Below are 23,329 nucleotides of genomic sequence, written 5' to 3' on the forward strand. Positions count from 1 at the left end.
TGTTTTCCCTTGATTGTAAGTTTATGTATTACTGCTATGTTTGAAGCTATTGTGACTAAGATGGACTTTCCAGAGATATCTCAAATTACCAATTTTTTATGCTCCATTAGCTGCTGCTGTCTGCCCCATTTTCTTAGGCCAGCATGCATGGACATACCCATACGGCTTTGTTCAAATAGCTTGAGTTTATTTTCTTGTGGCCATCAAGTGCAAAACTGAAACTTGTCTGGGATTCTAAGTCACATATTATGAAAGGAGTCTGCTGTTGCTTTTAGGATGTTGCGCTCATTTGGCAGATTTAGTAGACAATCTCACCCCCTGCGCAAGGATAATTCAAGAAACAGTCAATGCCGCATATGATAAGAATCCTTTAGATGAAGCTTCTAGGCAAGCGATCCAGTGCTGCTGGTAGGACTCTTGCTGGCTGTCGTGTGACAGGCAAAATGATTTAGTAATAAAGAATTTCACATTTATTGCATTTAACAGAAAACCGCAGTACCTATGCCTTCTACCAGTTGTCTTGCACTGGATGAGACAGTTTGTCCCATGTCTACGATGGAAACGCTTTGTGAAGTCGTGGAACGTTAAACACTCCTCACCAATTTTAGTATCCAGCATCGATAAACCTTAATAGATACTACAATTCTGCTCGCGGGAACTTAAACAAATGTTTTTAGCTGATATGACGCATTCTACACAAGTAGTGCACACACAAGACATAATTAGCCATCATGGATGAGGTACTTGCAGGAAAAAGGAAGTTCACATTAACAATGATTTATATGAGTCATGTTACATAAGTGGAGGACAGAAGTTCTTAGGGCTCTGCAGTAGTTGTGTTTCTCGCCATCCCTTTTAAGTCATCAGCTTAACTTGATCTTCGGTCCCTATCCAGGATCTATCAAGAAGGATGGGGTGAAGATTAAGTCATTTTTAAATTTATGGAAAAGCAAACTGCAGGTACAAGGAATGTTCCTTTAAAATGGTTCTTGGCAGTCTTAAAATTGTTTTCACATGGCTTCTTCCCATTAGATGGACAGCAGATTGCAAGCTCATGCCAAGATTTATTGGCCATCTTGTACTTTAATATGCTGCACAAATTGTGTAATTTACAGGAACCATATACTGGTCTACTTTTCACTATTACATGGTGATGAGGGTCTTATCCCACTCAAATGTTTTTTTATGTACTATCAACCAAAAAAGTTTACGGACCACGGAATCTCAGAAAACGCTAAATATCCAAGCAGCCTTTAAAAGTAACCAGTAAAATCGTACATCTTAATGTTGTTTGCATATGCCAGTAGAGGCTAGAAATGGGAATACCAGACTGCGTTTTGATGCTGCAGAGATATTCAGCTTTTTGTCAGATCCCTTGGTCCGTAAACTTTTTTGGTCGATAGTACATATAAACCATATATCTTCTACGCATGATATAGTGAAACGGTACTACAGCCAAATTTTCTACCTTTTGCAACTGATAATCGCCCTTCCATCTTAATAAACCTGGTTGTGACTCATTATAGCTGTGACAGCTGCTGCTCTGCGAAAATCCTAATCTACTGCTACAACTTGCCAACTGATTTAATTTCCTTTTCTTTCTCCTCAATTTCAGTTGCACGCTGAGTACAAGAGGAGCTTTGCGTGCCAGCCGGGGCTTCTAGAACCAGCAGGAAATGTTGTCGTGAAGCCGCCAGATGCAACTTGTGAGTCAGCCCTCATTTCTGCTCCGTTATCTTTACGATGTCCTAATGCATAGAAAGCATGACACTTTTGGCTTGAGGAATGTGCTGAGTTGTCTACAAACCACCAAAAGCACTGTTCTAAGTTCCAGCATTTTCTTAACTGCAGGCAAATTAACTGCATCAGCACCCAGTATTATCTTTATTGATAGCTTGTTCGTACATTGGAGCTTGAAATATAAGCAGGTTGAAGTTGCAGCATTGCTTTGCATTTATTTTGTCGGAGAGCACTCTGTCAGCTGTACAGAATGTTTCCGCTGTGGTTGCCCATATAAAAGATTAGCAGCTGTTGATAGCTGGTCAAAACCTTTAATTTTGGAAATGTTGGTGTGATCCCTCATAAATTTCTATTATTAAAGCATAACTTGTGCTCAGCTGTAGTGAAAACCGGTGAAAACATTAAATCTGACATTTCATGCGAAACACAAGCGCTTGCGATTTTCTTACAGCAGAGGGAAATTTGTTAATGTTATTACTAAATAAAATTTTCCCATTTTAGTAATTGTCGAGGAAAAGAAAAGGTGCCACAATATCTTTATTCTTTTATTGCTTGTGGTAGTCAAACAAAACACATTATTTCTTTAGTCCAATATTGTCGGCCTCAGTTCTGATTCATAAGCCCTTAATATTTTGTCACGATGGTTAGGCTGCTGCTGTGGCTTTAGCCTCCTAAACCTGTTTTTCTTCTTTTCTTTTCTTAAAGAGGTGAGTCGGCTCTTGGTTTCAGTATTATAACTATAATGTGGCATAAAATATAAGAGTGTATAAAAAAAAATTATTTTACTAGAACTGTTCATAAGAGCCTGCCAATTGTGGCAATGGACATTTTATTAGCAAAGGTGGCTGACCATCTGCAGAGAGTATTTATGTATGCGAAGCTCTGTGAATTAAAATTCAACCCAGAGTACTAGCTGCACATTTCGAACCATAAATAAGAGGGAGAGAGAGAGAGGGGAGAAAAAAATAGAGCTCCACAAGTTTACTCAAGCTATGTCTTTTATATAATGTCACGCTTAAATGTCAGCCACTGCCCTTTCAGCATAGTCTAGAAGCTCTTGCTAGAAATAAACTTGCTGCGTGAGTACATGCGCATATGTCAGCATGAAATTTATTTCCATCTGTTTCTTCCTCTTCTATTTATCTTCTGCATTTTCCTGCACGCAGTTGCTTTCTCTCCTTATGACGGCTGCATGACATTCGCTGCATTCCTTCGGCCGAGAAATTCTTTAGCGTCACGCCTCGGCTGGCCCTGACGAGTTCAACTTGTCGCTAAGGAAAAGGCCACGCTGAAACACAATAGGGCTTTCATGGAAGGAGTCAGTGTGCGGTTTGCCTTATACCAACAGACTGGAAGCATTTTTTGTGTGTGTGTTGGCTCGTGAAGTGATCACTGAAACAAGTTTTTTATTACTGGCTACATGGTGACAAGAGAAGGAGGAAACAGAGAGGAGAAGACAGGGAGGTTAGTGCATCGGCTGGCTACCTTGTGCTGGGGAAAGGGATAAAGGTAATAAAAGGTGATAGAAAGAGAAAAGGTGCAAAAGAAAATGAGAAAAAGAAAATGCACGCAATGCATATTGACAAAAGTTCAAGCTTGGTTATTGCATCGTTGCACAGTGCCGAAACTGTTTACTAATACTTGAAGTATTAATGATATCCTAAACTATTTCTGCATTTAGCTGGAAGGAAGCACCAGTTTGGCCATGTTGCCACCGGCCAAGTAGTTGGTAGCCATGTTGCTGCCAGCAATTTGCAAAGAACTTTTTGTTTCTCTAAGAAAAGGTTGCAAAAGAACAAAGCATATGTACAGAGCTACTAGATCTCATGTGAGGCCTCAGTGATACGCTCTTACAAAATGTTTCCTACACAGTGTCACAGAATAGCAGACTTAATTAACGTGAGAGACGTACCTTTCATAACCCGAGCTTTCTTGTTTTTCTTTTCTATAACATAATGTTCATTGTGAGGTAGAAAGCAAGCACAGGTAATGCAAGTTATAATAGCACAGCTGCCATTCCGGCTGGATCGCATCTATCAGAAGATACGGGGAGAGTGACTTTTGAAGCTAATTTCTGACCTACATCTTTTTTTTTAAAGCTGCCATGCCCAGCTTTAAGCAACTCGGTCAACTATAGACTGAGCACTGAAACAAGTGCATATGAGATTCCACCCATGTGCGGTGCTGTGCGAAAGTGACAGCACTTCCATGGCCGTGACGCACGCGTGCTCTTTGTTGCTGTTTTGTTTCCTGCTGCTCAATTGTTGCACGGCAGACGATGGGCTGCCATCAGTCACGCTTGGCTCGTTTGCTGGTGCCCCTCTTTCCGATGCCCCTCCGTTAGTCTGCACGAGACGTCGTTGGTGTGAGTGCCTCTGTTGTCTCGTCTCCCGCTGTGTTGTTGCGCGCTTGGTTGCTTGAAGTTTCGTCGACTGAAGTCGCACGTTTGAAGAAAGTCATGAATTTCCTCAGACAAGGTGTGTGCATGTGCGACTGACTTGTGCTTCTGGCTTGGCTGGCTTTGGATTTTCTCATAACACTGGCTTTGGAATGTCATGCTCAGAATCAGTAATTGGACTTCTGTAGTGATAGAAATGGTTACTATTATGATTCAAATTTTTAGAAAACATAATGGCTTAAAGTGGATTATTAACAGCTATTCAGAAATGTGTCTTCACCATGGTTACTGCCTCCAATGTTCTTTTCAAAGCTTAGGTGGCACTCGCACTGTTTTGGTAATAAATTGAAACTAAAGCTTGCTGCTCCATATGCAAAACAATGTGTGAAGTTGATTTGTGCATTGAAGTTAAGGCTGAATATAGGAATTATTCATCTTGCTGGGGTGTAAAGTAGCACTGTATGAAATTATTTATTGTTTTAAATTGCTAATCAAGTATTATCAACACTTCCTCTCTGTTGTGCATACCTTAGTTGACCTTAATTCAGTGGCTATGGTTCAGTGGCTTAAATCAGAGGTTCCCTTACACCGGTGTCTTGAAGTTTGCATGTGTGATTGACTTTCCACTAGCTAAATTAATCATGTAGCGAGCAGTGTCATATTTCTGAAGTGCAGATTTGTTCTTGCTTTATTTGTTTGTCTTCTATTTATTTTTGCTAGAACAATGACTGCATTTAACTGCATACTCCAGCATCTGACTAGGCTAGCTGTATAGTGCTTCTAGGCTATACTAGTCTTAGTGAATCATGTGTAAATCAGGTAACGCATAGCTGCTGGTCTTGTAACTGAGAGATTTCTAACATGTGCTCTTTTTGAGGTGCATGTACACATGACTGTCAAAATATTGTCCTCTGGTCTTTTGCTTTGCTATATTCCTGTTTCCTTACGGGCCCTCTATTCCGTCTGAGAACTTTGTAAAAAGTTAGAAATTTTCATTGAGCTTTATTGTGTGCACCAATGCAGATTCCATGTATGAACACTGAGAAACAGTTGGGTTACAAGAACAAATTTTACTGCTTTCCATGCAGTGTAATTGAAAAACGCCAAGCCATTTAAGAAACATTTTTGTTCAAGAACAACGAAACAGGAGAACCCGATGCATGATCGTATCCCTGGCACTGCTACAACCATGCCAGCACTTCTTTCTGGCATACGACACACTTCTGCAATAATCATCTTTTCAGCGTAGATTTCAGTAGAGTTGCCATAGGATATATGCCAGTTATTTGAAATGTCATTATTTTGTTTAAAGCTTGTGCTTCTGAAGTTTTATTTCAGCATGTAGAATTGTGGATGTGGCAACTGAAGGCTATATAGGCCCTCTTATAACGTTTAAACACACAGGTTCCAAAAGACTTCCAGTATTGTCCTCTGGAACAGCCCTATAATTTAGAAGTTAGTGAGGAGAATACAAGTTGCAGTAGGCCTGTATATGAGACACACCAGCTGACACCAGTTTAGCTACACATTTGAAACATTGTTTTATGAATTCATTTTAATTCAAAATGCAGAGGAAAGCTACACACATGAGCTTGATACACAAGGCATCTTTCTTATGTCTGGCACTCTTTGGCCTTCATTGGCCCTTGCACCAAAAAAAACAAAAAAACACATATAAATTATCATCTTATGTCTGTATGCATCAAGGGCATGTACTATCAGCATAAATTCAAATGTGAACGATCTTGAAGCTACTCTGATGTGTTGTTCTGTTTCCCGGTTCAGCTGCATTTGTAATACTAGTGAATTAATTCAGACTCCAAAACGCACACGTAGGACTACTCCGTGCTTAGGTACTGGCTACAGAATGATTACATGTTGCCTTTTCATCTAATTACGCATAACAGCAGTCCCGATCAGTCATTTCCTGTTCACATTTCAGTTTATTCTGGTAGTACGTATAGTTGACTGTGGTAGGAAGTACTTTTATTTTCTTGGCAAACTTGGGTGCCAGAAACGTTGTCTGGCGTCACACACTGCTGCTACGTACGGTGTAGACAAAAGGGATCTATAGTGAACTATTCCATGAGGTGCGTGCGGTTCAACGTATTAAACCAAATGTCGGGGCATGAACGCAGCACTGGAACCAGCACTCTCAAGGAAGAAGAAGCACCCGGAGGTAGCATATCGAACGAGCGACATCTTGGGCACCGACGGGAGTCAACACCAGGCGGCAGCGACAGGATCGGCGGACGCACTTCACCGTGACGGCAACGACCACTGCTACAGGGCAAGGGTCAGTTGCTGCCTGTTTCTTTGTTCTTTCCTACTCTTTGAGCAGTTTGGCAGCACGTGCCTGCCTCTGAAAGCTCATGATACAAAGTATACGCAAACATAAAGAATTGGAGGTTTTTTGTCCGATTGTTTGCGTGACAATTAGGAAAGGTTGTGAGGCTTACATTTGTGGGTCCAATGGGTACACTGTGTGCATACTATACTCGCGGACAACTTTCTGTGGCAATGAAGGGAAAGCTACAGGGGCAGAGTTTCTGCACATCTGTTACTGTGCGTGAAGTAGTCCAGCAGGGTTTGACAATGCCTTTGGTTTCTGGAACAGCATAGCTTCGTTTTGCGACAGTTTCACATCTGCCCAAACGTGGAAGAGTAAACTGGAAAAATGTGTAAAATTAAGCATGTATCAGTGTATTTTCTTTTGTTTTACTGTTGTAAACAAGATGTTTATGTCTCCTCTTCCTTAGCTTGAACTAACACAAGCTATAATGTGGGAGTTTTTTCAGGAATACTCTTACTTGTGCACAGTTTGCCTCTGTATCTTTCTCTTCATTGTCACAGAAGCTTGTTCGCAAGCAATAGGTTACCCCTTTTTGTTTTATTTATTGTTAGTCTCTGTCACATTCATTCAGTCATTCACTCATCCGGTTATTCATTAGGTATTTGTTTTTGTTTATTGCTTTGTTTTCTACATGCAGGAGTGGGAAATGCAGTGGTCACTATTGCATGCTGTTGTGCTTGACGTTATAGGGGGCTAAATTATTCTGCCATAGAGCTAAATTACTTTTTAGCAAAGTAAAAAAAAAAAAAATCTGATGTACACTATGGTTTATTTTAGATCGAATGCTTTAGTTTTTGGTCATGACAGAGCAAGAGATTGCCGGCTATCTGCAAGAAAGCACAGAATGATGACTGTAACTAAAAAAAAAAAAAAAAAGACTTGTACAAGAAAGTATATCTTATTTTTAAAAATGTAGTGCTGAGGGGCCATATTTAGAGGAGCATATGACATTAGTTTGATATGCAAGCTTTGTGATATCATGACAGAAACATTGTGTTGGAAAGATTAAATTGATTGATTAAGTAAGGAATGGTTAAGTAAGTAAATGAGCAATATAATTTCAGACAGTGTTTGTACGATGAAGGTTTGCTGTTCATTTAAATCAGCAAGGTAATGATGTTCCATAGATTGATAAATAAGCATGGCCTTGCTATGGTGAGCACAATCTTGCGGGTTCGATCGTTGCTGCTGCAGCCGCATTCTGATGGGGGCTGTATGCAAGATTGCTTGTGCACCGTGCATTTCGTGCACGTTAAGGAAAGCCAGGTGGTCAAAATTAGTCTGGAGTCCCCCGCTACGGGGCGCCTCATAATCAGATTGAGGTTTTGGCACGTAAAAACCGCAGAAATTTATTTTTGTAAGCATGGCCTTGCAAGGTTATATTCTTGCAGAGGTCTGCTGAGATCTTGGAAAAATGCATCTTTTTAGGTGACGCCTGTTTTCTCTGTCTGACTTGTTTCCAACTACCACCGATATAAATTGATATGCAAACAAGTGAAAATAACTACTGCACCTCGTTAAGTGTCCACGTTAGTCGGTGTTTGTGACATTGGCTATACTATGTAGTTCCAAAACACGTAGTTTGTACTTTTGAAACTAGTAATAGCATATTTAGAAACTGGCCATGTGACAATTACTCGCCACTTTATGGAGCATAATTACACACAAAGAGCACTGATTGTTTTTTCCTGTTCAATTTAGTATTGACAGTACACAGGTAGCACGAAGCACCTTCATGGTGTCAGGCTTTGTCATGTAACGGTTCATTAGGCAGGGCAGGTGTATGTGTCGTTCAAGAGGGTTGTCTGCGTTGCATTCAGTGGGAGTGCTTGCCCTCACAAAGCGCAAACAAGCGAGGCCATATAGTTCATTTGCTCCCCTTCATGAGATGTGGTAAATGGGAGGGGGGTGAATGTAATGAGTTATAGAAGGAGAGCGAGTGATAGAGGGTGAGAATGAGAGATGAAAGAAGACCTAATGTGAAGGCTCTAGAGGCATAAGAAGTTAGGAAAGGGGAGGGCGGGGACGCAGGGCGTATTGGGTGCGTCAGCTCCCACCGGGCGTGTCTGCCTCCGAGGTCGGGCGCGGGCATCGGCGGCAGCCTACAGAGAGTCGACTGGCCGACAAGGGAAGTAAAGGTAGTGGTTTGTCGCCGGCCAGGTGTTTCACTCCGCACTCGACCTTTGTGCAAAAAAAAAACACAAAAATGAAAAGCAGGGCTGGGCTTATTTTCTCTGTGCGCTTTTCCCTTTATGTTAAATTTTACTACAAGGGAGCTTTCTCATGTGTGTGTGCGTGCACGTGCGTGTGTGTGTGTGTGTGAGTGTGAGAGAGAGGGAAAGAGACGGGAGGGGAAGGAAAAACTTTTTTTTATCCTTCTAGAACATGGAGTCTAGCCTCTCTCATTGCCCATTGTTTGGTAGTAACAATTCCAACATTCCAAATTTTTTAAGTGTGGCTGCTCTCCTGAAAGATCATTAAGTTGCATAGCACACTTTTACCGTGGTTAGGGCCTTTCTGTTTTATTATTCCTCCCTTTAACATGGCTGTCCTATTTAGTGCCACCTTATTCTTTCTTCCTTACACGAAAAAAAGAGGAACGAAAAAAATGGAGCTTCATTTTCTTTCTCTCTTTCTCACTCTCCCTTCAGTAAACTTCCCTACTCTCTGTTTCTTTTCCTAAAAGGAAAAGCTTTTATTTCCTACTTTTTTTTCCTTTTCTTTTTCTTTCTTTTTGCGTGTGTGTGTGTGTGTTCTTGTGGCTATCACTCTCTCCTTTCTATCTAGTGAAAGCTAATGGAGACACGGGGGGTTGGGAGCTGCTGAAAAAAAAGATAAGAGGAAGGGAGCAGGTGGTCTTTGTTTTTGTGCTTCTGTGGTGAGGGAGGTAACGTGACATAATGTGTTGGCTGAATCCATCGCATTTATCATTAGGGTGGCTATGTATTTAGCTTTTACGTTTACCTGCCCCCCCTCTCCCCCCCCCCTTTTTTTTTATTCGGTTGAACACCAGGTGTCGAAGGGAAAGGAGGGAGGAGGGGGTATGGAGCGAGAATAATAAAAGACAGTCTACTTGAGGTTTTCCAAGTGGCGGGGACTCCCTCGCAGGGCTGCCCAGTGGGACGGTGAGGCTCTCCTTGTGCGGTCAGAAATGTCGGTGCATGCAGTGGTAGACACTTGCGAAAGCCCGCTGTCATCTCTGCAGACATGGGGATGTTGATTGCATGTGTAGTGTGCTTCACATGTGGACAGGTAATCTTACTGTTACTGTAGGCGTTATGAACCATGCAAATATGCTTTATTGCTGGTTGATGACCTTTAGGGAAGCATAAGTTGTACTATAGGTTGAAATGCAGTCGTTATTTCATCTTGGGTTACTGTTATCTTATTTTGAACATGCATTAATGTTGTAGAATGACAGTGTTGATGTGTTGTGCTGAACGCAAGGAATGAACCACCTGAAGCTGCTTTTTTAAAATGTTTTTTTGGAGTGCAGAAGGTGTTGCTGGACAAACCTGTGTTTGTGTTTAGTATTGTGCCCCTATTAATTTTTGGTTGCCAGTGCGTCAAAAGTAGTAGGTTGATGAGGTCAGCCTTATGGTCGAAGTGCATTTGAGCTGCACATTGCATCAAGTGTTTTTACTTCTGGCTGCCTTCTGATCTATCGTTCATTCATTTATTTATTTACTTTTGTTTGTCTCATTTGGTACATATTTAAATGGCTGCTCGGGCACATTTTGAAGTACCAATGAGCTTTCACTAATATGAACATAGAAAGAAAAGCACGTGTTATATTGGGGGTGAAGGCCATCTGCAGTGTGTGTACAGATCTTGTCACTCTGATGTGTGACATTGGCCTTGGCTTCGTTATCTTTGTTGAACCTTGTGGCTGCAGCCACATATATGACCAGTAGCATGCATAGTGTAATTCATCACTTTACTTGTATTGTCTGTGCTGTATAATGCAGTGTTCTAGCTAGCTTCTTTCTTGATGCACTAAAAAGAAAGAAAGCTAGCCAGTGTGGAGGCAGAGTAGGCTAATAACAACAACCACAGAGTCACCCAGACACCTGATTATCAGTGCAATACTTTGTCTTAGTAAATCATAACGTGGCAGAAAGTAGCTTTCGCATTGGCAAGGAGTTGCTTTAAATGTTTCTGTGTCAATGTATGAATCCAATAAATTTTATTTAATGGGTGTGAAGGTGGTGCGTGGTGTTAAAATAATTTCCATTAATTCATCACGCTGCAGACTTATTTCTGTATTCTCTCTGTGTGTCTACATTCATGCATATTTGAACATCTCGTGTGCACATGTGTACGGTAAACTTCAATGTTTGTGGCAACTTCTTTGTGTACTAGGCTGTTCATGAGCATTCTTGAGCACTCTGTGCTGACACTGACGGTTTGGCGTGCACTGCAGCATTGCCAAGTGGCTCTGTGCAGTTTGTTTGCCACTATGTTTCTCATAGCCTTAGTTTATTCAGTGCACTACAAACCCGTAGTGTGGAAGCTTGACTCTCGTTGTCATCTTGTGCAGCCGGGGGAGCGGTCGAACAAATCCAAGGTGGGTTCCCGAAGCAGATCTGCAGACCCCAGCCTTGGCCGTGGCAGGCCTGTCATGGTATGCGCCTTTCTCGTGTTCCGAGTCGATACTGTAGGTTCAGCATGCTCTACATATTATAGCTGGAACCTCGCTAATTCAAACTCCAAGGAGACCAGCTATTGACACATCAGACTTTGGCCTTTGGCTCGGGTTTGCCCGAGAGGCGGACAGTAAAAACGAGAAATTTTGTTGGCAATAACCATTGCACGGTTCTAGGAGTTCAAATTTGCTATTCAAACACATGTGACCCTATTCAAACACATGTGACTCTGCCGGGACCAACTGATCAGTTTGATTTATCCATCAATTTCAAATTAAGATATTTCAAATTACCGTGACTTCACTGTACCAGTGTCATTTCTCAAGCTAACGACAGTCATGTAGCAATGAAGCCTGGCTCTTTTGAAAATTTTAGTTTGCACTTCCTGAATTGTGTGCCCGTTTTAAATGTGGTTGTTATTAATTCCACGAGGACAAAGATGGCTTTCTCTTTTTTTGTGTGTGAGGGGGTACTTATAGCGAGTGTTGCATTCTTTTGTTTTTTTGAATGAATTAAATTCATATACATCTCTCCCAAGTCTGTACTATCTGTGTGGAATTTGTGCAGGTTAGAATAACATTTGTTAGAATAACACAACATTTGTGCAGGTTAGAAATGATCGCCATCCTTGCAACATGACGTTAATGAACGAGATTGTGGGCCTAGATTTCACATTTACTACGAATTACCGGCATGAGTTTGCTGGGTGAATGCCTTGAGGCAATGTTTAGGAGAGTTTTGTGCTCAAGAATAATTGTCCAAAGTGACAGATTTATTATGAAGAGGTGTAGAATTAAACTTGTCCATCTGCCCTTTTAGCCTGCATCTTAGGTGGCGCCCCATACTGCACTGCCTCCTTTGTTTACAAATGTGCAGCTTGTCTGTTGCAGCGATTTTGAATGATGTGTTTATACAATTAGTGCCATTTCTTTTTCTTTTATAGTTTCTTCAAGCTTGCTTGCCTTACAGGTGAAATTTAAGCTGAAAATTCTATGCCAGCAAATTTCTACACTGTAATCTGAGCCCTAGATAAACGTGGTTGTCGGCATGCAGTTTATTTAGTAACCAAAGCAAATGTTTAACTTTAAACATGTTGGACTCTTACAGTGAGCACCTTGTAAAACTGCTGTAGTGTTTTTCAGGGGAAAAAAAGATTATTTCTATTTGGGCTGCTGCCACTTTTATAGGCTTTTTCTGCTCACTAAATGTTTAGTAGCACAATTACTGTCAGAATTATGTGAGCAAGTCAAGCACAACTTTTGTCCCTCCATCTCCAGTGAAACATAAGTCCTCACTAACTTTGTTTTCTGTCATTTACATGTCACCCTCATTGACTCTCAGGAGCAAAGAAAGAATTGTATTCTATTTTTCTTATCTAAAATGCTGTGCCTAACACAAAGTTGAATACAGTTGAACCTCGTTGATACGATTCTGCGTAATACATTTTTTCGGGTGATACGTTTCATTTTATATTCCCGATAATACGATTTGGTTGGATAATACGTTGGATGATACGATTTTCAGACGATACGCTTTATTTTCCGGTTCCCGTGAAGTTTGTATGAACGAGATTCCACTGTATAGTAACTTGAGTGGTCTCTGCATGAGGCGTGACATCAGTAAATTGCGTGCTCAGATTCTGTAACCTTTTGTCTTATTTTTGTGAATTTGTGTGCTTGTAACATAGAGTGTAGAGTAATCAGTAGACCTCTCCTTGAATGTCGGGCTGCATTACATGTTACTAAGTGGCCTTATTTTTCTTACCCCATACATCTAAGTGCTTATTATCTCATAGATGCATCGCAGAGGTTACATACAAGACAATGTGCACCATTAGGACAAAGCTAACCTAAAGGAATTGCTGGTTTCTAAACATTCATTAAACATTCATTGTTTCACAGTTCTGCACTTTATGTTCTTGCAAATGGTCAGCATTAATGCCCATCTTCGAAGCACTGCTTGTTTAGGTGTAATTTTATTGCCAACCGTGCCACACTGCAGATCCTGTCAAACACATAGTCTGTCAAAGCAAGGAAAAGTCTACTGTAACAAGTGTCCTTTTACTGCGAGGAGTACATAAATTCTCTCTTATTACAAGGAGGGACAGTGTTCGTGCCTCAGTTGAAAATAAGTGGGAGTCTTTCCCTTGCGTCACATTTTCAGAGCAAAGAAGAGTGTTGTGCAGAAGGCCCCATGAATGGGGTTTGTGATGGCGCCAGCCCAGAGGTAGGGGTGCGCTGTCATCAGCAGAACACAGCATGTGCACCATCCGGGTCGGGGAAGGCTGGCTTTCTAACTGCTACTTGCTGCCTGCTTCCGAGTTGCCATTAAAAGGCCCAGCAGCGACCTTGCCTACCGTAGCATAGCCAACTTGCTGCAGTGCGTACCTCTCAAGAAAAACAGGAGAGAGTGTGCATTTATTTGAGTGCATTCCCTACTTTCAGTAAGTAGTCAAGTTGGCTCTTCATGACTGCTGGGTCAGTTTGTTGTACTATTTGCTTGCAGTATTAGTGGCTATGCTACCAGGTGGCAGTGCTTGTTCAGAAGCCTTCACTGTCACTACCATCACAGCAGCAACTACCTAACCTAACTTCATGGTGATTTCTGATGTGAACCATGCGTTTTCATCATGTGCTCACTACATTCGATTGGACCAAGGGGTGCTGTGCCGTTATTTTCACTGGGAACCCAAGAATTCATTAGAGCAAAAAGTTTCTGTTTTGATGGTAGAACATTAGGCTATGTGAACATGTTGTAAAGTTGGTCAGAGTCCTTCAGTTAAGGGGGGGACGTGGCTTGTTGAAGTATTTTCTGTATTTTATGGCCAAACATGATGAAATTACTCAAACTTGTTTAACTTTTTTATGCTGATTTTAAATATGCAATAAGTTTTCTTGTAAGTCAATTAGTTCAGGAGATAGACCAAGCAGCCACTCTATTGTTTCTGGAGACAATAGAAGAAAAAAAAACTTCTCAGCAAAACACAAATATTATTACATAACTAGATACTAGAACATACAGTGCAGTGCATACAAATGCAGTGCTGGAAACAGTTTTTAAATCAAATCATAATTAGTCATTCTGCAGAGGATCAAAGTTCAGTGTTTGTAGTGTGGCTACGACAAAGGAAAAACAAAATCAAAATTTAAAAATAAATATTCAGGAAATTAAAATTCTGCTCCCAGCACTATCTAATATACAGATTGGGCTTTATGATAAAATAAGAATTGTAGCTCTAGCTTTTCTAGATCACGAGATATCACTGTGACAAAATAAGAAAGTGACCAAAAAACATGTTTTGAGAAAATTGAGAAAAACAAACAGACCTAGTTTATTTATGTATTTACAGCTGGAACAGCCTAATATGCACCATGCATATAGTCTTGTTGACTGTTGGCACCCTTGTGCCGCTTTGTCAAGGACTGGTGCAAGTTTTCGGCTGCTTCACGCTTCTTGGCTGATGCCACTGCTCGTCGCCAATCCTTTTCAGTCATGTGGGTATGACTTGGTTTGCTTGGATTGAGACTCAGTTCTCTCAGTATGTTCTCTGAAGCCTTTGCATTGCCTGCATTGAACTTCAGTACTGCTTCTGCCACAGCAGCCTCGACTGTGAACAAAGAAGCATGGCGCTCATTTGGTGCCAGTGCCCATATCATCGAATGCAGGCTTTCATTTTTGTTTTGTGTCTTCCCACGCTGGCATCGTTGAAGCAGCTTTTTGTCTGAGAGGCACTCGTATATGGGAAGCAAGGCCTGACAGACTTGTGGAGGTAGCTTTCGACGGTGTTTAGGAGCAGGCTCACCCCTTGCCTTTGCGGCATTTTGCTTGCACCAAGAGTCGGGGCCTGTTGGGCAGAAAGTGTGGTTAGCCACATTGTCATTAGAAGTAACGTGATGATAAGTGGCCATAACCACCCGCTGCGTGGCGTCCACGTCTCCTTTGTGGGTTTTGAGAGCCCATCCATAGTAGGAGCTGAGATTGTTGATCAGATCTCCTGTCAAATGGCCCTTTCCACCGAGGCTCTCAAGGCCAGGGCCTCTGTGTTTTGCAACACAGTTGCGCAGAGCTGTCCCCATGCGTTTTTGGACATGGTTCACACAGTCATCTTTTTCAATTGGGATATACCCATAGACTTTGTCCGCTTGCAATGCCAGATAACTACGGCTGTCCCCGTCACAAAGGACTGTGGTGTACCTCAGTTTGTACCGCTCTAAAGATCTGAAGAGGATCAGGGCAGCCTCCACCTCCATCTCCCCAGCCTTCTTATCAGTGTTCTTTTGACACTGGTGTCCATCCTTCCATGCTTCATAGCCAGGGTCACTCTGTTTTGGGCCCGACTCACAGCCAGCACAGAAGTTGCTCATAACAACAAAGTCTTTGGGTATCACACAAGTCCGCTAAACAATTCTATTACGGTGCCGACACCGATGTGCGATGAATAACCGCGGGTCATCCATGATCATCATAAGACACCGCGATGTTCCCGGGGTGGCTCACATGCAGCTCGACGTAAAGTTCGCGAACCGCCTGCGCGCAGTCTATCGTCAGGTTACGCGCCGCGCGATCAGCCGCGGGCGTCAACTTTGTCTTTACATAGCGTTGCCACGTTCTCGCGTGGAGACCACGATGGCTGATGCCCATCAACAAAAATACATCATTAAGGGCTGTCTGTCGATTCCCGGTTGCCTGCATGGCACGCGCAGCAAGAACGTTCACAGTGAAAGGGTTCATTCTTTTATCACTACGTACGCGCGGCGAGCTCCATGCCGACAGTCTCTCCACAGTTCGCGCACATCAAATGCAACTTCGCGGCGAGTCCGTACTCCCGTTCGTCTTTGCCAATTTGAAGTTTTCCGTCGCACGTTGTACACTTGGCACGCGACAATAAAGTGTTCACCGCATTTAAATCTACAATTGTGAACGTCGTCCCATTAGCGGGCGAGTCGCGCCGTCCGTGCCGTCATCCACAAAGTCACGTTTCCTTTCCGTTGCTGGAGTCGACAACTGCAGCAGTTTTTCTTCTGCTTTTCTTTTCTCCTCGTCCAAGTCTGAGGGATGTCGATATCTTGTGTCTAGACGCACACGATCGCTGCTCGAAGGGTCCATAGCTGACGGTCTTGTCACGGTATCCGCAGCAGCCGATGCGCTCGTTAGGCCTACCTTGGTAGTATCGACTTCGTCGCTGCACACGGAGGATGCGACGTTTTCGGCGTTTTGCGGTGCCAGGCAGCGTTTGTCGAAGTTTTCATTAAGCGTCCGTCGCACTTCTCTCGCGCCAAACTTGTACCTCGTAGAGAATTTCCGCTCCGGCATCAACATTGCGTTGCGGGTCGATGCGGGTCGTCGCTGGCACGGGCAAAATGGCGCTGAATGGATGGATGGATGGATGGATGAGGCTGAACCCTTTAAACCGGGCGGTGGCATACGCCACCTAGCCATGACTATTAACATATTTTGTACTTTGTGGTGGGTGAAATTTCACCCCTGCCTTGATTTTATCCACCAATCAGATAACCTCTGTTTGGTTATTTCTACCCGCTTAAAGTCTATTTTGCCTTCACTGTCCCTAAACCCCAATGCTTTGAAAAAATCAGCCCCGTTGCCTTGCACTGTAGGGTTAAGCCCTTTACAGAAAAGTATGAGGTGTTCAGCCGTTTCCTCTTCTTCTCCACACGCACAGCACAACGTGTCTATACCTTGGTACTTGACTCGGTACATCTTAGTCCGCAATACTCCCGTCCTGGCTTCAAACAACAAAGAGCTTCCCCTAGAATTATCGTAGATATTTTCTTTCGCAATTTCTTGCTTGAAAGTTTGGTATGTTCCCAGTGCTGATTTCGTCTGCATCCCTGTTTTCCACAGACCCCTCTCTGTTTCCTTAACGTACCTTTTTCTTAACCGCTGTTTCCTGGTTTGCACCCCTCCTGCAGTCCAAATATTTGATTGACAGTTTTCTGGTCAGCTTCCTTCATTTTGTATCAACATTCCTCATGTACAAATAACTGAAAACTCTCCTTGCCCACCGCTTTTCTGTCATTTCTCTCAATCGCTCCTCAAATTCTATCTTGCTGCTGGCTTCCCTGCCCTCGAATGACGTCCATCCCATGTCACCCTGTACCCCCTGATTTGGTGTATTTCCGTGCGCTCCCAGAGCCAGTCTACCTACCCCTCGCTGCTTAACTTCCAACCTTGCTCGAACCTCTGATCTTATGCACAGGACCGCATTGCCGAAAGTCAAACTAGGGACCATCACCCCTTTCCAAATCCCTCTCACCACTTCATACCTATTGTAATTCCACAGTGCCCTATTTTTCATCACAGCTGCATTTCTGCTACCTTTAGCCGTCACATATTTTTCATGTTCCGTTAGGTACTCAGCCCCATTGTTTATCCACACTCCAAGATATTTGTACTTATCCACCACCTCCAGCGTAACCTCCTGTATCCTATGCTCGCTGCCCTGATTATCATTAAAAGTCATGACTGCCGATTTTTCTTTACTAAACTTCAAACCTAAGCTATCTCCCTCTTTACCACAGATGTCCATTAATCTCTGCAAGTCTTCCTTGCTGTCAGCCATAAGTACAATGTCATCTGCATACATCAGTCCTGGTAATGACTGTTTAATCCATTCTCCTTGCTTGAAATAGGAAAGATTGAAGCCAAGTCCGCTCCTCTCTAATTTTTTCTCTAATCCTTGTAAATACAGCATGAACAACAGAGGTGACAGAGGGCACCCCTGCCTAAGCCCCTGCTGTATCTCTATAGCCCAGATACCTTGTTTTCCCATTTTATAAGCACCTTGTTACTTTTATAGATACCTTTTAAAAGATTTCTTACTCCATCTTCCACATCTAGAGTGCCCAGTATGTCCCACAAATCCTTTTGGATTACACTGTCATAGGCTCCCTTGATATCCAGAAATGCAAGCCATAGGGGCCTGTGTTCCTTTTCTGCTATTTCAATACACTGTGTCAATGAGAACAGATCTAACCTTCTAACTATCTTCTAACCTCCTTTGTTTTCGGAACCCATTTTGTAGTTTCCCCAGCACCTCCTCGCTCTCCACCCATGCCTGCAGTCTGTCCTTTATAATCTGCATCACCACCCTGTAAACCACTGACGTCACTGTTATGGGACGGTAGTTGTTTATGTCGGCTTTGTCCCCCTTTTCCTTATATATCATGCTCATCCTGCTCAGTCTCCACCCGTCGGGGGCTTTACCGTCCATTATCATTTTGCTCACTGCCTCTCTTAATGCTTTCTTAGATTTTGGGCCCAATGTCTTTATCAACATAATTGGGATGCCATCAGGACCTGTCGACGTGCTACTAGGAACCCTCTTCTCTGCCCTTTCCCACTCGCTTTGTGCCAGTGGAGCCACTGCACTGACTAGTCCATCCTCACCTGATTGAGCACATGCTATGTTACATTCTTTAAATTTTTCTGTCATCATTGTTCTTATATGTTCCATTGCTTCATCTCCCTCTAGTCGAACACCTTGAGCTGTAACTATAAACCTCTGCTCTAGGCTAGTCTTATTACTCAAGGAGTTGAGATGTTTCCAAAATTTCTTCGCTGCTTTTCTATCCTTTTTGTTTACTTCTGACAACCATTGGCTCCCCTTTCTTCTGATCTTCTCATTGATCAAATGGGTTGCTTCCCTTCTACAGTTTAAAAAAGTTATTCCATTTTCTGCCTACATCAGCTTCTGGTTCACCCCTCTGCTTTGAATATCTGTGTTTTCTGGATGCTTCCTGACGTTTCTCTATGGCCTTCTTAACCTCCTCATCCCACCAGCTCTTGGGTTTACGTCTTCTGTTCCCTTTTGTCCTGACTCGTACCTTAGTAAGCTCTAGCTCAAATAGCCCTGTTAAATTTGCATATGTCCATTCTGTTTTTGTATCCTCTGAAATTACTTCCTCAATTTGCTGGGTTGCTATTTCAAGCTGCTTTTCCGAGTAAAATATCCCACCTGGTTGTTCATCTTGCCTCCTACCTACTTTCATTTCCCTTCTAAAACTCACCTTAATACGTTTGTGATCACTACCTAGACTTCTGGAGCCATATTCATCTATGCTCATTATATTTAGCCTATCGTGCATCCTATGTGACATTAGTGCATAATCTATCGTCGACTGCAGGCTCCCTACCTCCCATGTTATGTGCCCTTCACACTTCTCAGTACTGTTGCATACAACTAAGTCATGCATTTCACACATATCCAGCATCATGTTGCCTGTTGAGTCTGTGTACCTGTCCATGTCTTCTATGTCTGCGTTCATATCTCCTAGTATAATAATCTCGCACCCTTCTCCTAGCTCATTAATATCACTTGATATGCATTCCAGCATTTTTTTGTTTTCCTCTTTGGCATTTGCTCCTGTCCACAGGTATACAAAGCCAAGGAGTGTCTGCTCTCCTGCAACTTTCCCTTTTTTCTCATCACTACGTGCAACGCCTCCTTGCTACGCGGCCCAAGGCGCGGAGCGAACGACAACAAATAATGATATTACGCCAATCGGGTGACGCCCTGAAGTCACGTGCGCCAAATAACGAATAGGAGGATACACTGATACCTCTTTTTGTCGCGCATTTTCTAAATGGCCAATAGACCCGATCTGGCGGGAATTTGAAGGAGAAAGACGGCTCTTTCAAATGAGACCAAGATGTCCGCGCTACTGCGCGTGGAACCGCAGCTGCGTGTCGCGGAAAAATTGCCGTTTCAGTGTTGATTTCGGCTGAGGTCCAGCTCGTACACGTGGCATAAAACGTTATCGCGGCTAAAATACTGATCTTATCAGTATAAAATTAGGTATATATGTGCGAAAATAGCAGTAGAGTTCGATAATGCAATAAAAAAAAAAGATGTTTTCCGCGAATTTTTTTCGTCTTCACAAGCCGCGTCCCCCCTTAAGGAACTGTGGCAGTATGAAGCTTGCTGTGCTAAATCATGATCAGGAGCTTGTCCCTCACTAACATGGGAGTTTCACTAACCTACCAGTAAGTGCCATCATCAACATCGCTGGTGTCATGTCTAGCCACAAGCGTTCAGTGGATTGGCTTTGCTTTTTGCCTGGCTTGTGACAGGGGTGCTTGCAGCTGTATGATTGTGTTTGATGGAGAGCTCTTTACGAAGCGCCTGGTTAGCATGCTCCAGGATGTCCACAAGTTTAAAAAAAAAATTGCAGGAAAGATTGCTACCTGTCAGGACGGATGCAAACATGTACCATGAGCATAAATTGAAGTGCAAACAAGAAAATGACTAATCAGAACACCACTTATGTGCGATTACATTGGAGTGCGACACGCTGCAGTCACTTCATAGCCAATTTCTCAGCGTGGTGTAGTCCCTGATGTACATTTTGAAGCCTTGCATGGTTACAAATGCAGGTGAACCTAGAAATGCAACAATAGGCTCTAGTGGTTTTTGACTTGTTTGCATTTTGAATTTATACTGATAGTACGCACTTAGAGGCTTTCTTGCAATTTGTTGCCCAAAAATATTCGCCTTTGTCATGGTACAAATTCATAAGGTTTGTAACTGATTTTGAATACTAAGGCTCCTTGGCTTTATAGTGTTAGTTGCATTGGGTTAATTTACAACATGTACTGACCAGTAGATGTGATAGTGAGGGCGAAGTGCGGAGAGTGAACCTGTGTTGTGAAGAAGAAATTAGAGACAATGCAGTGAGCAATGTGGGTGAAAATTGTAGCTGGTATACCTGAAATGGAGCAGCAGAGATTACAGGTTTGGCTTATTTGATAAAACATCATTACAGGTAAAAGCATCACAAACAGACTTCAACTTGAAGCAGGCTTAGCTGATTTTGTCTTCTTCATTGCGCAAGCCTGTTCATTGTGCTGTCTATTGCAAACTTGCAGATATTACAGGGGTGGGCAAAGTTGACTTACTACAGGACAGAATTAGGAGGCGACTACATTTTTCAGTGGGATTAATCCAGCAGATAGTAATGATGATAGGGTAACGTTTGGAACTGTGAGCAATGGGCCACCTGGTAGGCACCCTGAAGCAACTGTATTGGTATCAGCGTAAAGATTCGTGAGAGCATACGCAACCCAACAAGGCTCGATTTAATGTGTGTGTGTGTTCTTGCCACTGGCAGAGCCACGGTGATGAGGCTCCTTGTAAGACAAGCGAGTACAGGGCTGCCTTTGCCTGGCCACCGAAGCCTTCTCTGCCTCCAGCCACCAGAGATGTCGTCGGTACGTCCCACACCCTTCTGCTGTAATATTGGATTGAAACATCGAATTACAAGAAAACAGACAAACGAAGCAACATGAATGATGTTGGCTGCCTTGAATTTTCTTTGCCTTCTCTATTTGCTCTGACTGGATATAAATGTAGTTGTTTATTTAAAAATCAAATTTCTGTCATCAGAATGCAGTATAGCCATTAGTGCTCTTTGAAATGTCGATATTCAGTTACTGTTGTCAAGCAAGAGAATAGAATTGCATCAGCAAAGTGAGATTACTGTTTACTGGAAAGAAAAAAGAAAAGAAAATAAGTTAGTACAGCTGAATCTTACTGTAATGACGTTGCATCTTACCGGAACATACCTTTGTTGTATCTGATATTCAATACGCATGTAGTCGTTAAATGCTGAGATCGACGAGAAACATTTCAGATTTAGTTCATCGTGTCTGATAATTTATTATATAAGTGTTTGTCATATCAGTGTGTTACATCAATAACATCTTTCAGCTCTTGCTGCATTGATATAAGCAGATCTTTTGCCAAAGATACGTTCTCAAGACTTGTCAGCTGTTCAAGAAAAATATTGGCACAGCATTTCTTTTTTCTTGTTTAATTGTAAATTTGTTAACTTGTTCTGTACGTCATCAACGAATAAGCATTGTATTTTTCGCGCTATGATACCTATAGTTGTTTTGCACGTGCAGATGGTCCACACCGAGCTGAGCCGATGGAGAGGTTGTTGCCTCGAGATGACACCTCCCATGAAGTCAAGTAAGCCTTTTAAAATTTTTAACAGCAGTGGAACTTGCATGGCAGGCATCTGAGCCAGCTGTGTCCATGTGTGTGCCAATGTGAATTTTTGTATACTGTGTCTGCATGATTAAGGTGCAAGGTTCTTTTTGTTGCCCTCCTTTAGGCTTCTTCTACCCAGTACACGAACAACAGTTATTACTGTTAACTCACTCTCTGAGAGGTTGCAGAGTATCCTTGCACTGTTTTTCTGCTTTGTACGTATGTGCGTTGTAAGGAGTATTGTTACATTTTTCAATGTGAAACATTGTCATGCACACAAAAGCAGCAGGAATCTAGAGGAAAACTATTTCGCTCAGTGAGCAAGCTTTGCACTTGAAGAAAAATTCATTCAGTGTAAGCCATCTTTTTTCTGTAGCTTCTGTGCTTCTTTTAGGTGGATGACCATTTTTCACTTTCATGAAACTTCTTCCCCCTTTGCAGTCTTTCATAAAAGTTATTCGCTTACCTTGTGTTACTTTTTCTAAGGATGCAGGTAAATATTTCTCAATTAGGAGAAAAGTTAAAGTAATATACAGTAGACTTCACTCAGGACAAACTCCATGAAGTTGAATTCTCTGATAAACTGACAAGTTCTGAGATTTTTTTTAGTTTTACATGAATTGAGCACACTTGTGGCGAGCTGAACGTGTAATATGAACCACAGATTTTCAGTGTCTCCTAAAGGGTGTCTTAATTAAATGGCACATGCTGTAATTAGTCAACATTTTCTGTTGCAGACTTTCAGCCTCTTGAAGGCATGGAACTTGCACCAGCTGCTACCCAGTCTGTTAATCTCACTAACCAGCTAGAAGTGTACCGAATGCAATACTCAACAATATGATCCGCCCCTTTCACTGAATTGATTATATTTGGTCTTCTCTCGATAGAAAAACGACCAAGAGAACAGAGTACAAGGCAAAGTACAAGCCTTTCTCATCGTACATGTACATCGATGGCAGCTGGAAAAAGCCAAAGGCCACCGTGAGTCTACTAAAGCCTTTGTCTTACCACACGTGTTTAAGTTGGCAAAGTTGGCAACTTCCTGAATTCATTTCTCATTCAATTGACAACCAATGTTCCTACTCTTTGTGTCAGCAACTAATTTACATTAGCACTGCCTTTTCCAACAAGCATCCTTGAATGCTGCTGCTGCCACGCTTCTGAGGCCTCCTCTTTTTTCA

At 42.3% G+C, this 23,329-nt stretch overlaps 1 protein-coding gene across 1 annotated transcript in view; it reads left to right on the forward strand.

Annotated features, from left to right (window-relative positions):
• The window catches only part of LOC119460998 (treacle protein-like), an 86,363-nt gene that overhangs the window by 39,050 nt on the left and 23,984 nt on the right, over positions 1–23,329 (forward strand). The window contains 7 exon segments of the mRNA XM_037722166.2: positions 1,616–1,706; positions 6,277–6,434; positions 11,032–11,115; positions 13,301–13,363; positions 21,265–21,364; positions 22,061–22,127; positions 23,036–23,129. Coding sequence (XP_037578094.1) covers positions 1,616–1,706; positions 6,277–6,434; positions 11,032–11,115; positions 13,301–13,363; positions 21,265–21,364; positions 22,061–22,127; positions 23,036–23,129 — 657 coding nt within the window.

This window comes from Dermacentor silvarum, chromosome 8, assembly GCF_013339745.2.
Source record: "Dermacentor silvarum isolate Dsil-2018 chromosome 8, BIME_Dsil_1.4, whole genome shotgun sequence".
NCBI lineage: Eukaryota > Metazoa > Arthropoda > Arachnida > Ixodida > Ixodidae > Dermacentor > Dermacentor silvarum.